The sequence below is a fragment of the Mytilus californianus genome, unplaced genomic scaffold (genome assembly GCF_021869535.1).
Source record: "Mytilus californianus isolate M0D057914Y unplaced genomic scaffold, xbMytCali1.0.p SCAF_2, whole genome shotgun sequence".
NCBI lineage: Eukaryota > Metazoa > Mollusca > Bivalvia > Mytilida > Mytilidae > Mytilus > Mytilus californianus.
The window spans coordinates 65,214,141-65,230,481 of NW_026262668.1; the positions used below are offsets into that span (position 1 = coordinate 65,214,141).

A 16,341-nucleotide genomic window follows, 5' to 3' on the forward strand; every position below is an offset into this window, starting at 1 on the left:
TTGCTATTACCCTCATAACCAGTCAATAGGTGTATAATATTCAGTGTTCTTCCAAGGTAACATGCTAGTCCCAAACCACTGTATCGGACATCAATGATATATTTTTTTTTTTTTTTTACATTTCAGATGTAACTAATCATGTGGCTTGCAAGGCTGTGTATTATTCTTGGGACGGTTTTGTTAGTAAGAGCCCAAACCGTTTTCTACAGTGAGTATAAAATGCCTCGAAAATCATACCTGTATGTATAACGGAGATATATTGTAAATGTCAATCAGGTAGGAGGTAGCCAACATCACAAATTATGTACAGTATATAGCGTATTATTTTTGCGTTATTTGTTTGCGATCTGTGCATTAGAACAGAACTATATCTTCTCGATACTCATGGTTTTGCCTTCCAGGGCAAGGGTACCTGGGGTGACTGTGGCATAGAAATATGTACATTTTGATCTTCTTTCGACAGGCAGGCAGTAAAACCCTTGCCAAAGTGGGCGATCTTTTGGCTGTACGGGGTGTATAAGTACGCAGCCTCGTCCGGTCAGAATGGGGGCGTTAAAGATGCCTCGTGAAGAGAGAGTGCCATACTCATTGCACTTTAAGATTCATTGCAACAACTCTTTGAGTAGTCCATGGTGGCCTGTTGCAAGGCAAATTTTCGGTCCCTATCCAATATATATATCCTCATGTTAACTTGTCTTGAAAATTCATGAAATATTTGCCACTGGACGTTAAACAAACTTCAATCAATCAATCAATATAGGGCAAGGTATGCCTTGAGCCTGCACTTATCACATATGCACTACCATTCTTCACTCTTACCAATCTTAGATATATGTTCACAATAATGTTGGATAGTCCGCTTGAGTTCTCTAAATCCGTACAAATAATCATAAACCAATCATATATTTGAAGTACGATGATTTATTTTGCCGCTATATATGCAGTTGTTATGAAATAGTCCGTTTCTATGTATGTTGGCGTTTGTTTTTGTAGTAGTTCAGTGTTTATATTGTTCGTTGTTTTCCTCTTTTAGTTGATGTGTTTCCCGCGGTTTTGGTTTGTGACCCGGATTTGTTTCAGTTTAATCGATTTATGACTTTTGAACAGCGGTATACTACTGTTGTCTTTATTTAGTGCATGTTTATCTATTATTTATAATAGAATACGAACTGTGGTAAAAAGTCAATATCTTGCATTTGTCAAAATATTGTCTTTTTAGTCGTACGTTAAAAAAATATTAACCAGGAATGAGCCCCGAGCTAACATGATAACAGATAACGAAATGAATGTGTCAGCAATTGGTCAGAGGCTTTTTCAATTCTATACAATATACTCTCAAGATCAAATAGTTTAGCTCGGTCTAGAATTTAATTATGGTTATTCCAATGAATGGTATATACTAGTTGGTGTAGCGATCGTAATTTTATTAAACACGTCCCTCTGTTGATTGGTTGGTTGCATTTTGCTAAACGTTAAGTGGCAAACATTTCACATATTCATTACAAGAACAACTGTATATAGGTAGGTTCTACAAAGTGGGAAATTCGAACTTTCACTGGAAAAGTGTGTGGGATAGGGAAGAGATGTTGCATGGCGACAGGCAACCTACTATTGCTTACTTTCATTGGCAAATGTAGTTCTATATTTTTCCGGATTTGATTTGAGAAGTCCATGTGATCATGTTTATCGTAGTATACTTCAGTTCTTGTAGCTAGTCTGATAATTTACTTAATATTAGGCCAGGAGACCGGAAAAGACTCAGGCGGGAAATACGCTGGATCAATATTTAACGGTTAAAAAAGGAAGATTTGACTTTTACTGGGCGACAGATTAAAGACATATGTCAGTTTTAACTAAGAAGCCTACATTTCTTCGATGCCATTCTATTAAGATGAGCTTAAAAAATTTACCTACACACTTATAGAAATTACCATAAGCGGATCTAAAAGGGGGGGGGGGGGGGGGGATGGGGGAGATTCTGGCCTTATGAAAAGTTCTGGATCCGCCACTGATTACAAACAACCGATGTCAGTTTTGGAAACAAAAATTCAGTGAGCACAATAATTGTGTAGTGTAGCTCTTCACAAGGAATTATACGAGTCTGCTGCATTAAGTGGACACTCATGAAGTTACTTGCTTAACCCTGTATACGAAAATTAGCAAGTTTGATGTTTGCATGGTACGAAAAAAATGTCAGAATGAAAAAAAAATCCATAGGAACTATCCATCCGCCTCCGAAAGTTAAATGAACCGAACATAAATGATATTCCAAAAATTAGACGAACATTCGATTTTTCGGATTGGGGTTTGTTTTTTTGGGGGGAAGGGTGCAGTCGGAATAAATCGCGCGAACATTTTCCATTTGATTCATTCTTTTTTGGGTAAGATAATTCAGGATTTTTTTCAGTTCTTTATACAGAGAGCAAGGATTAATTTGTATAGTAAGACATACATAAATTTGGCGCCAAAATATAAGGTTAATTTTAAGGACGTGAACATCGACAGAGTTTTTTAAATACAAGATTGTATGCTTTCTAGAGCTTTAATAAACCGACACACTTAACGAAAATACAATGATATACAATATAAAGGTTAGTTACGGTTGCATAAGTATCCAGTAAATATTTGTTAGAGAGGTCACGTACTATAAACAAATCCTTTAAGAGGTGTTGTTCAAAGTTCTTGCATACAAAGCTCTCGGCATATGAGATGCACATTTGATTTTCAGTGTGTTTTGATTAAATCACCTAACTCCAAATGTTTTCAGGGTTAAATCAGGATAAATACTCTTAAGTTTTGAATGTTATTTATTGTTCTTCTCTACTTATAAATAAATTTTACAAAAGTTTTTAAAAAATGTCCCAGAAGGTGAGCCATCCCTCCTTTGTGCAAAGTCCAACATTAGGCTAATTTGACACACCTATTTGATTTATCTATTAATGTCTATGAAATTTAGTGCATTCACATGGATTGATAAATCATTCAAAGACAATACGTACTGACTTTCTATGGAAAAAACAATTTGTCATTGGGTGTAAATTTTAATAATCCTCCTCATGGGGTTTTTGATTATGTGATTACTTGGCCGTTTTTATAGTGATTATTTGATTACCAGACCAAATATTTCATGATCATTTGATAATCTAGGACTGTATTTTTTATTGTTTGATTATCTTGTTTAAAAAAATAATGATTATGTGATTATATTGGCAAAAAAATTGTGATTATGTGATTACTTAGACACCCCCTTGAGGGGCCTCTATTACCAGTAGTTTGATCTGTTATGATGAGAATCAAGGACAAAGACAAGTACGAAAATCCAAACCTCACCAACAGATTTTGCCCTAGACAAAATAAACAAAATTAACATTGCAAAAAAAACAAAACACTTATTGCGAACCAAATGAAACTTTTCCACAGAGTCATCTCCTATTAATCAATCTATTTAAACTTTTGTCAGTTCTATGGTCCCATTGAATAAATACAACAGCTATTGTTCTCTGTGTAGTTTATTCACTGGGACTTTTAAATTTCTTCTAAGAGAAATCCATCACTCATTGATTAATTTACCTAAGTAAAAAAATTATCTTCTAAAAGATGAAAATACATGTTTTAACTCACAAAACTGCATAACAATATCTATATTGAATTCCTCACTACCTAAACATATAGAAAAAATACATTTTTTTTTTGTGTTTAAAAGTAAAAACAAAAAATAAAATGCTATATTAATCTTTTTGTCCCCAATTTCTCTTAACAATATGTTTTTTTTTTTTTGGTTGAGAATCTATAAAATTAATTGAAATAGCTGGTAATACTACTTTTACGTGTACAAAAGGTTGCATGTGATATTTCAATTTGTTCGCTTCAATGTGTGAATGAAATCACATGCATTTCATTGAAATATTGATGGGGTTGGATATGAATGTGTGACATTGCTGCACTGATAGTTGATGTCATTGCCTACTATTTTTTGAGTCATGATCTTTAAAATTAATAGGCAGCAAGATCATATGAATAATTTTATCAAAGGACCAGTAGGATTTTATGGTCATGTGATTTATAAACAATATATCAGAATTTTTTTTAATTTTGATAAGACTTGGACAATTACGGATAAACTTGCTAGCATACCTGATTTTTGAACATGTATCTGAAAATATTTTTGATACATGTACAAAACAAATGTCAACTGTGTCCCTTCATGTTATGATTAGTAAAAGATTTTTTATTTTATTTTTACTGGTTAACATGCACATGGTTTTATACTTATAGATTGTCCAGATGGCTGGGTGACAGATCTACCAAACAAAAGATGTTATAATTTCGTTTTTTATCCGAAATTGCCATATGTGTTGGCAGCAAAATCATGTGCTGTAAGTTTTCTTGAATTTAAATAATAAATGAACAGTTTACCTTTTTATAACCATACATATAAATTTACTGCTGCTTTCCTTCAATAAGTCTGTCTGTCTGTCAAACTTCTGTTAAGTTATAATAATAAAATGTGGTATGATTGCCAATGGGACCACCATCTACCATAGTCCAAATGACTTGGATTTAAGCAACTGTTTGTCATACAGTTTAAAAAAAGGTACAACCTATTTATTATGTTAGACATTTGTGCATATACTGAAAATGTTAACATCGACAGGATTTTAATTTTCACAAAATTACCAGCAGATCCAGGATTTTGAGAGGTGGGGAGGGGGCCTATAAATATTTTTGGCTAATCACATTATGAATTACAAAGTAAAAACTCTTTTAATTGTGCATTATTTGTATTGATACCTCAGTTATGGTCCAATTTTACCATAATTCATAATAGTTTTTAGTACAGTTTACTTTGGCCACCACCCCTGATCCAGATAATTGTTCAGTCTAGGGAATCATAGTAAACATTTGAAACTTTAGGTTACAGAACATTTTGGTTCATAGGTTACAGCCTGAAGCTTTTACGTCCGAAAAATGCACAAAATGCACAAAATCATAAACTTTAAATTTTGACAATATCTTGGAAGTGTGTTTGCAGCCTATAAAAGTATTCTTGTGAAGATATTTGTTTTACCTAGCATATAGACTTTTAAAACAGATCCATTAAAAAAAAAATAAGAACCAAATTGTAGCCCTTTTGATATTTTTTTATGAAGTTTTATAGGGCCTTCATGTCTCATGGAACTCAAAGAAAAAAAATATGCCAGAAGGTCACTATAAGCTCTTCCCCTTTATATACGGTATCTGAGCTTGCTCACTAAAGGTTCTTTCATTTATCATGAATTAATTACTTTAATTTTTAAAAAGAACACAGGAAGCCATTGATTACAGAAATGTCTTCTCCCAGACATTGTATCATATACAAAATATACTTGTTAACTGTTAAGATTATTTAGTGAAAATAAATGTATGAAAAATTTCATTTAAGATCTTTTGTTTGTAAACTAATAAATATGTACATTTGTTTTTAGGAATCATTCTCCACTTTAGTCAGTGTTACAACAAGTACTGAACATAGTTTTATTAATGAGTATCTCATTTCACACGATATAAATAGGTAAGGTGTATAACATATTAATTCCAATTGTTATTTTCTCATTGCAATGACTGACATAGATATTGTTTGGTTGTTTGAATTGTCTTCAGATGCTGACATCTCAATTTACTGTATACAATTTCAAGTGTAGGCAAAATAATATTAAGTATATGATATATAGATATATAATTGTAATATATATCAGATATAAGGTCCAGCATGTAATAAATTTCACCTCAACAAAGGTAAGGGGTGACTATATGGGTGTCCACTATGACAATGTATGACAGTGTACACATCATCATCCACATATTAGCATAATTTGGTACTCTTGACATGTTGTTAGCTAATAGTTCTGTAACATGTGACCTTGAAAAAAGACATTAGACTACTAGGAAGCATTAAGGTCTTGTAAGAGGTTTCTCTCATTAAAACATAGCAAGATATTTTCATAAGTGGGATGAAGTTTATATAACATATAAAATACCTATTCTAAATTTTTCATTTGAATGTTAAATATTTAGTTTAAGCATATTGTATTTGCACAAATTTAGCAAAATGGACGACATAGATAAAACATATTTATGAAATTCTTCTCCATATGTTAATTGTATAATACCGTCATATACATTTACTGTATTTTCTTTACTTTTTAAGGTATGAATGGTATTCAAGTGGAAGGAAAGAACTTAATAATGAATATTTATGGGAAGGGGAAGGTGTTACACTGAGGGATGTGAATCCAGTCATTAACTTCTGGATGGCTGGGTACCAGTTTGTGCCACACGATAGATTGATATATAAATTTGATATTACTCGTAAGTTGTTAATTATAAATTAAATTTATTCAGATGTCTATATAGCTCTTTTTTTTATATTGTTCATATGGTTATACAAGTGTCAATCAGTCTGATACCTCTTTTTTATTTGTCTGTCATCTTATTTTTGGGACGTTTAATTAATTGGTGCTTAACACCACCTTCAGGGTTATTCATTTTTTCTTCAAATGTCCTGTACCAAGTCAGGAATATGGCAGTTGTTATCAAAAAGATATTTTCTATGTATGTTGGCGTTTGTTATTTGTTGCACCTCAGTGTTTTCGTTGTTCCGTTGTTTTCCTCTTATAGTTGATGTGTTTCCCTCGGTTTTAGTTTGTAACCCGGATTTGTTTTCTCTCAAACGATTTTTGATTTTTGAACAGGGGTATACTACTGTTGACTTTATTCTTCCTAGCGGCCAGTTTTTATGGTGGAGGATGGTTATAGGAGTGCCTGGAGAGAACCTCCGACCTTCGACAGGAAAACTAGCAATCCTAGTTAATTAAGATTGGCGTGGAATGCACCTGCCACTTGCAGGGTTCAAACTCACAACCTCAGTGTTGACTGGCTAGTGATACTGTAGAGGAACTTCTTGATCACAGACTGGCCTTGAGAAGTTTATATATATATAAAACATTGTATACCTAATTAGGATTATCTGATTTTATTGTGGTATCACTGATTTATACACCAAATCAGTTTTTATGTATTTCGTAATTCTTCACTTTGAGAACCAAAGTAGACCCTGAAACTATATACTTCCTTAACATATAAGCTTCCAAGATTGTATGCAAAACAGAATGTATACTGATGGGGTTTCAGTTTTTCTGACATCCCATTTTAACTCTCACAGAACAGATACTTGTGAAACTATCAGGATCCAAATTATCTAACTGCAATGTTCACCTATTTAAAACACACAGAAGAAATAATTTAAAAGATTTTTGTTCACTAATTTACCTCAGATGGCACCAAAATATTGGCTCCATTATTTCAAAATATTCTCCTGCTTCAGTTTTAGCATTTTCTATAATAGTAGACAAATAAATTGCTGTACACAAAGCTTGTAAATTTCTTTGTTGTCAGATCTTTGGACTATTTTGACAAATAAAGACCCTCTGCTTACAAAATACCTGATTGGACAGACACACTTGACATAACTTAACAATATTTAATCCATACAGATAATTGGTCTTTTAGAAAATGGTTACAGATGGTATATAGGTGAAGACACTATAAAAAGATCTTACATCTGTGAAATAGGTCAGGAAGAGGCCTACAGGGTACTTGTACAGAGGAGAGATTTTAGTAAGTAAATTTGATACAAAAGTGAATAGGGTTCTGGGGTTTATATATATATATGTTATTAGTATTTTTTCCAGCAGAGATTACTGTAAAAGTCTAGATTTACATATGTTTTTTTTCTTTTTTGCTATTTTTACAGTACCTGCAAACAGTAAAAAATAGTTCTGCCTCCCCTCCCCTCCCATAGAAAAAATGGCTTATTAATATGGAATGTACCATTATATTTTAAAACCGCAAAAAAGAACCTGCAAATTAGCTGCACAAACAAAAATGTGAAAGGAGTAAGTTCGGTAAGGGCCATTTCAGCCCCATATATTAAGTTCTTTGTTGAAAGAAAAAACATATTTAATGTTGATGAAAAGACACTTAAGAAAAGTAAAATAGAACTATTTTTTTCAGCTTTTCTTTTTAATTGTCGAAATTTGACAAAATGGTCTTGACTTCACCCAAATTAAGGCCTTGGAAAAACAGAGGACAGGTTTCTACTAGCTAAATGTTCAAGTTAGATATGTAAAATCAAATAACAAACAATATGTTAAAAGATCTTTTTTGTTGACGCATGCGCTCCATGTTTCTGGTAAAAAATAAAGTGGAAATTTAAGCTGTTTTTTCATGGAAAATCAATATGTGTGCTATTTGTAACATCATGAAAAGGATGTTAAAATGTAAATTTTTACTGCTTAGACATATTTCCTATCTCCTTTGAATGCCACAAAAGTTACCCATTTACATACTAGTATATACCTTTATTTTGTGCTTTTATGAAAAATTTTGACTTATATTTTATAACTTAAATTTTTCAAAGACAAAGCAATTTTTTAGCTCTTAAATAAATGAGACATATTTTAGCTTACATACACTTTAAAAGCTAAAGATTTATAACATTAATGAAACTTTGTGTGCCACTTACCAGACGTCTTGAATTTCATATACAAAAACTATTAACATTGGTCCTATCAAAACTGTTGAACAAAAACAAATTTTGTATTTGCACTATATTAAACCAGCTTTGAACTGTTAGCAACAGCTACAAAGATAGTATTTACAACTTTATTTGCAAATCAGTCATCACAAATGTTTTAACTTGTAGCTTTTGGAACACCATACCTAAATCTAGATGAAACGGCTAGTGGTCCAACCTTTGACCCTGATGGCGTGCCAGAAAATATTTGGTTTCTTAAATCAGCAAAGTCACTATATTTAGAATGTTTAGCTATAGGTCATCCACAGCCTACATACAGATGGCTTAGAGGCCCAACCTTGGAACAAATTTCTGAAGAGGTATGTATATTCACAGTTTGTTATTCTCTTGATCAATGGATTTGGGGAATCACCTCAGATTGTGCATGGGGGTGTTAGCAATTTGTTCTTTAATCTTTTGGTTCTTTTGTTCCTGTTACGGTTCATTCACATAAGCAACTACAATTCATGGTTGAATGATTCTTATCACTTTGGATACCTCTTATTGTTGAGCTGTAAGTCCAAAGTGGTATCATTCATTCTGACTGACAGTAGTTAGTACTTCAGTATCAGCCATGATGTAAGAAAATTCATTTTGATAAATTCTCAATTGCAGAAAAGGAAAACTTAAACTTTATTTTTGATTACAAGTTAATATAACTAATATTTGTTGTCTGTTGAAAGTGACACAATGCCAGCAAGAATGGATTGCAGTACAGGTTTAGACAAATAACATATTGTATAATAAAAAAAAATCCTAAAACCACAAAACATGCAACAAAATTAGCTTTACCTGATATTTATTTCAGTATTATAATACAATAATGCTCTTCTTCAAATGTTATCCCAAATTATAGAAAAGTGGAAATGTCACGGAATAGAAGTTCCTTCATAATATAAGTTCCAAAAGGAAAAAATATTCTGGAATATTATTTCCACAGGAATAAATATTACAGTATATGTTCCTAACGGAATAAATGGTATAGAATATTTGTTCCAACAGGAATAGATATTATGACATTGTTTATAACAAAGTTTCCAGTGGAACTTCTGTTAGGCGGAACAAATATACGTTGACAGAAAGACCTATTGTATGTGTTCTGATTATTAGGTCTCTCCACTTTTCTATGGAAACACCTATTGTATTTGTTCTGATTATTCGGTCTTTCCACTTTTCTGTGAAAAGACCTATTGTATTTGTTCTGATTATTATTTTTTTTTTTTTTCTTCTTCCACCACTTTTATTTCTTGCGTGTAACTTTTGTTTAGCAAGATGTTGCTTTGATGTTTGGTATATGATATCACATAGTTTATGCACCTTTGAAACTAACCCTGCTTAACCGTATACTTTTCTTTGTAAGAGTTATCTCCCAGAACACTGTTTTTCTCGTGGGCGCATCTCCTCTGTAACCTAAAAGTAAGCGACAAATTTATTTTACCAAATTGCTCGCTATATCCTCAGGATTTTTTGTCCAATTTTGACGGAAGCGATACGAAAAGACTCCATATGAGAGTTATTTCCCCTAATGCATTTGAAATAAGTGATATGCATTTGTAACTGGTAAACCATAAGTGATAGAGACCTAGGGTCTGTTGATTTGAGGTCCTTGGTCCAAAGAATAGAAAACTAGGTCAAGGTCAAAGGTCAAGGTCATGTTGTGATTTTTTACATTAAGTATATCGCTTCTTCCTAGAAAGAGTTATAGATATCAACAAAACAGTTAAACCAAAATGTTTGTCGCGACATGTCCTTACTAGAAATTTTTTGTCAAAATGGTACACGTCATTTTATTGCAGTGTTAATGTCCCTGTTATGGTCGAATCGACAAATTACTTATCAAATCTTCAAACTTTGCAGCTTTCATGTTGTAAATGTTTCTTATCTCAATTATCAACCACAGTCTACCACTCTATCACTACACTCCCCCCCTTTTTTTCAACTGATTTTTTTTTTAGTTATCCCATTTCTATGAAAAGAAAATCGCTTTTAGTCCCGTACATTTTACTGTAAAATGCTAATCCTTCTTATGTACAAATTTCTTTCTGAAATAGAAATCCATCCCTACAAAAATCTGCTCCAATTCATGTATTTTATGAAATTAATCGATGAGACACATGCGGTTCGCTTGATTGAGAAATTAAAATCAATGACGTAGAAATCGCTCCCAAGTTCGTAAATATTATTGAAATCCTACAATCAAATTTCTAAACATGCATTAAAATACAAATCTGTGCTCCCCGTAAACATGTGTACGTAAAATGCATGCATGATCCGACATCAATGACCTGTACAAAATAAAAACCATAGTTATCATATTTCTCTGTATCCACTGAAAAAATATTAATATTCTGACTCCAAACATATATATTTGAGCGTCACGTGACTTCACAAACATCACCCCGTGTGCGGACCTAAATTTAGGATAAAAAATTCCATATCCAAATAAAGTGAAACTTCCACGAAAAAATATTTCTCAGTTTTCCTACAAACTCAACTAAAATGCACACACAACAAATAAAAAAAAACAACATGAAGTCAGAGTTCCTGTAGAAAAAAGAGAACATTTATAAAATGAAGATGCAAGGATTTTTATTCATAAGGAAATCCTGGCCGTCCGTTTGGCTGTCCGGGATGTACAAATACACAGCCAGGTTCGCTCAGAATATTAACGTTAAGTCCGATGCCTCGCATAGAGAGAGTGCCATGCAAACTTTCAATCAATCAATCAATCAATCAATCAACCAACCAACTTACCAAACCAACCCTATCCCATGTGTTTAATTACCATATCAGCCAAACAACCAAACAATCAATTAATTAATCAATCATGTTTCAGAGAGGAAAGACCGTTAACAATTGTTTTTAAAACAATTTTTTATATTTATTATTATTATTATTTTTTTCTTCTTCCACAGGTGTTTGGTGGTTTCGTAAGATGTCGCTTAGATTTTTTGCATATCGAACAGTTATTGCGACTTTGAAACTGACCCTGTTTAATCGAACACTTTTTATTGTAAGATTTATCTCCCCAAACACTGTTTTTCTTGTGTACACATCTCCTTCGCAGCCGTAAAAGATTATGACAAATTTATTTCACCAATTTGCTCGTTATATTCTCAGGATCTTAAGAAATATTTTGACTGAAGCGGTCCAGAGCCTCCATATGAGAATTATTTCCCCTTTTGTATTTTTACTAAGAAAAATGTAATTGTAACTGGTAAACCATAAGTGATAGAGACCTAGGGTCATTTGATTTGAGGTCCTTGGTCCAAAACAAAGAAAATAAGGTCAAAGGTCAAGGTCATGTTCTAAATTTTGATTTCTGTTTATTTTCTCTTCTTTTCAGAAACCGTATAAGATATCAACAAATAATTTTAACTAAATTGTTAGTTGTGACATGTCGTAACACATAACTTTTGGTTGAAAGGGTGTGTAGACATTGAATGGGAGTTTTAGTACCTCGTATATTTAGAATTATGCGTATAGTAATATAAGTCATTAACCATATATAATAAAGACCTAGGGTCTTTTGAATTGATGTCCTTAACTTATGACCTTGAAATTTAGTTCAAGGTCAAATGTAAAATTGACGTTCTAGATTTTGATCTTTGCTGTAGATTCATATTTATACTTGATAAAGCCTTGGGATCTTTTGCATTAGGTTTGTAGACATATAACCTTGAAAATGTCAACCAGAAGTGACCTTTTTAAAACCAGAAGTAGCAATTTATCTCCCTTATTTTAAGCAAAAGTATATAGAAACTATATATTTTTAGAATCAGAGTAAAGTAAGCTATTATTTGTCACCAGAAGTAATTTTGATTTAACTGGAAGTGGCTTATTATCTCCCTTAATTGATGAAAAAAACTCCTCAAACACTGTATTTTCAAAATCAGTGTGTGTATCATTTAAGCCCGGACAATTGTTTTTTATCAAAATTTTCTTATCTTAAGTTAATTTGAGTGGAAAGACCTTCAATTGTTCTCTGAACAATTGGTTTTTAATTAAATCTTGAAATTTTCATTTTCTATGGTCATGTAGACCTTTCTGATAAAGGAAAATAGAAATGTTCAAGAAACTACCACAAACACATTCCTAACGATTGTAAATCAAGAAAGCTATTTGAACCACCAAAATTTATAAAGTTTTCATTTTATAACATTTCATACAGATTTAGAAAAAAATGGTTAAACTGCTATTTCCTGAAAGACTTTTCTCCTGCATAACAGCAAACATTACATTATCATAACAGCAAGCATTACATTATCATATCAGCAAACATTCATTACATTATCATATCAGCATACATATATTAAATATTGTTATAATAGCAGACATTATGTTTTCATAACAGCATACATTACATTATCATATCAGCATACATATATTAAACATTGTCATGATAACAGACATTACATTGTCATAACAGCATACATTATAATGTCAACAGCATACATTACAATGTCAACAGCAAACATTACAATGTAATAACAGCATTACATTGTCATAAACCTTACCAAACGGTGCTAACAAGTTACACACAAGATGCTCACATTAGATCTTGGGTTAGAAACTAACATGATTGCACAGGAGGTTTTTAACATGCAAATTAGGTGAGCATTTTGTGAGCACAAAAATCGCATATATGAAACTAACCTAATTTGCATGTTAAAAACCTCACTTGCAAATGCTCATATGAGCTTTTGTTTCACATGTGCATTTTATCTTATATCCCAACTCCTTTGTTGTTCTAACAGGAATGATCTGAGTCGGATCACCCCTACCAGATCACCCTACCTTGAGTGTCTTTGTTCTGCATGCTTTCTTCTGTTCTGTAACATTTTGGCGGGAATGTTGAACACACAATAAAACTTAGAAATATAGAATAATTTATTCGGAATAAAGACTAAACTTTCAAAATTTATGTAGAAAAAATCCACTAAATTTCCAGTGTCTATGCAGGGAATCGAACTCATGACCTTAAGCATATGAAGCCGCAATTCATACCCCTACACCAGGACGACTGGATACAAACTTTCTGTTAATTTAACATATTTAAACATTGTATCTGGGGCTCATAAAGGGTATATGATATATAGTAATATATAAAGTATATTATAATTATTGTATGGCATTCTGAACTAGATGTTATGAAGCGTAAATGTTATTTCATATAGTCTAGAAGAGCTGGGATGTAAAATAGTTATCCCACTCGGACTTGGTGTGTCAGTGTAAGATCTCGATCCCTCTGGTCTCCGGCCATCGGGGTGATCTCACACTGACACACCGCATCCTCATGGGATAACTATAACAGATTGCTCATAAGACCAGCTGCTCACATTTTGCACATGTGAAAATTAGTTGACACATTTGATTTTATCTAATTATCTCCAGATGAATATGATTTCAAAACAAAATGGCTGCTGCAAAATAGGATAGAATTTAAAATTTAAATGAAAATTTTGAATAGTTGAAAATAGAATAAATGAACACATCATCTCCAATCTCCCTCCAAATTGATGCTTTAAATTTGAATTTACAGGAAGTACATGACTGGGCATGTCAGTTTGAAAAAGCTCATATGAGCAATGATCTATGTTAGTTTTTAATGGATAGAAGAAAAAGTAGCTTTTTTAAAAAAAAAAAGACAATACGTGAACCTTAGAACTTTTTTATTCTAATTATTAATTCAACTGAATAAGAAATTATATATCAGTGTTTTCTTGGCCATGTGTGTGGAGGATAATATTTTCTTTTTATTGTAAATCATTACAATTTTGGCATGTTGAGAGAAGTGTTAAATATAAAGCAAGGAGAGAAAAAAAAAGATTCCCAGACGTATAATTTCTTAAAGAATAATAATAATTCAAAAAACGGAGGACACATGTACCTTCTTCCAAAAATTCATAAAATTAATCTAGAAATAAGTAATGAGGCATTGCGAACTGGTCAGCTAGCAGGACACATTAATGTTCGTTACCGACCAATCATCAATAAGTGTAACTCTCCCGCGAGAGATACTTACTTGATCTATTTATCAATATAAAATAAGAAGATGTGGTATGATTGCCAATGAGACAACTCTCCACAAGAGACCAAATGAAACAGAAATTAACAACTATAGGTCACCGTACGGCCTTCAACAATGAGCAAAGCCCATACCGCATAGTCAGCTATAAAAGGCCACTAAATGACAAATGTAAAACAATTCAAACGAGAAAACTAACGGCCTAATTTATGTCCAAAAAATGAACGAAAAACAAATATGTAACACATCAACAAACGACAACCACTAAATTACAGCCTCGAGATCCTGACTTGGGACAGGCACATACATACAGAAAGTGGCGGGGTTAAACATTTAAGCGGGATCCCAACCCTCCCCCTAGCTTGGTACAGTGGTGTAACAGTACAACATAAGAACGAACTATAAAAATCAGTTAAAATAGGCTTAACTCATCAGATGGATACAAACAGAAATACTACACAGAGTGGAGTTGGCCGGGTACTTGTATATCCCAACAACAAATAGACACTTAGTACAGATCTGAGAGTACTCGCAGTTACTGACAGCTAGTTCAAAGCCACTAACAACTAATTAAAAAAATCATGCATCTAAGACTAAATTATCAATTAGTATACATGTACATCCAATTATTGAAGAGGCATAACTTTTACATTCAAGATACAAAAAATTTCATTAATAAAATAGAGTCACACGAGGTAAAAAAGTATGCATTCTTATTGCCTATGATGTACGTCAATGTACACAAATATGATCATTGATAATTTAGAAGAAACTGTTATCAATGCATTAGAATTTAATGACACACAGGAGAATATACTTAAAAGATTCTCAACAAAATAGATTTAACTGCATTTGTTAAATTAATTCTTAGAAACAATGAATTTGAGTTTAATGGACTGTTATACAAACACATTATAGGAGCGCCCATTGTCACCAACATGCACAGATCTGCATCTGTCTGCCCTATTCATTAAAATCTTAGATAAGTTCCAATGGAGAGAAAACATCAAATTACACTGTCAATAGGGATGACGGTTTTATGGTCTTCACAGGCAAATTAGAGCAAGTTGAAGATTTCTTTAACCTTGCAAATGAAATTGACCATCTACATGTACTTAAGTTCTAATATGAGGTGTCGACATCTAGTATGGCTTATTTAGAGGGTGGTAAAGCGTTATTTTCGTGCAACGTTTTCGGCCTTTTTATTTCATGTGTTTCCGTGTTTCGACATTTTATTTCTCGTTTTCTCGAGTTTGGTTCGATGTGCGTGCTTCGTGTTTTCCCTTAATTATTTTCCGTGTTTCGTGTCGGTACTCTTATTTTCTCGTGCTTGTCCCGCATTTGATTAAACAGTAAACCGGGACTAATTCAAAGTCAGCCTAAATATTGTTTTAAATTATAAACTAATTAACTGGTCCCAAGATATTTATTAATAGCCTATTGTATTACTATGATAAATCGGATGCAACTAACGGACGCTAAAAGGTGACCACATGCAGGGTCGCGATGTCCATTTAAAATTACTGCATGATCTCCAAGAACGGCTGAGTAATAACTTTTGGTACTTTTTTCCTTAATATTGACTATTTTATACCTTGGCTTTGTTTTTCCAGAGTGTTTTTTTCTGTTTTTGCTATATGTTATTTCACGTGTTTCCGTGTTCAGACCCTCCCTTTTACCGCCCTCTATTTAGATACCG

General features: G+C 32.6%; 1 protein-coding gene and 1 long non-coding RNA gene across 5 annotated transcripts in view; one reads left to right on the plus strand and one right to left on the minus strand.

Annotated features, from left to right (window-relative positions):
* LOC127730258 (uncharacterized) overlaps positions 1–16,341 on the minus strand; it is a 346,186-nt gene that overhangs the window by 163,007 nt on the left and 166,838 nt on the right. The gene's annotated exons all lie outside the window — the stretch shown is intronic.
* LOC127730241 (contactin-3-like) overlaps positions 1–16,341 on the plus strand; it is a 63,044-nt gene that overhangs the window by 11,635 nt on the left and 35,068 nt on the right. For all 3 annotated transcript variants that reach the window (XR_007995004.1, XM_052238537.1, XM_052238538.1), the window contains exons 2-7: positions 127–208; positions 4,276–4,376; positions 5,466–5,551; positions 6,188–6,348; positions 7,549–7,656; positions 8,744–8,934. Coding sequence is in view for 2 of the 3 variants with exons in the window: in XM_052238537.1 (XP_052094497.1) it covers positions 139–208; positions 4,276–4,376; positions 5,466–5,551; positions 6,188–6,348; positions 7,549–7,656; positions 8,744–8,934 (717 nt within the window). In the remaining variant the exon portion in view is untranslated. The remainder of the gene's footprint in view (positions 1–126; positions 209–4,275; positions 4,377–5,465; positions 5,552–6,187; positions 6,349–7,548; positions 7,657–8,743; positions 8,935–16,341) is intronic.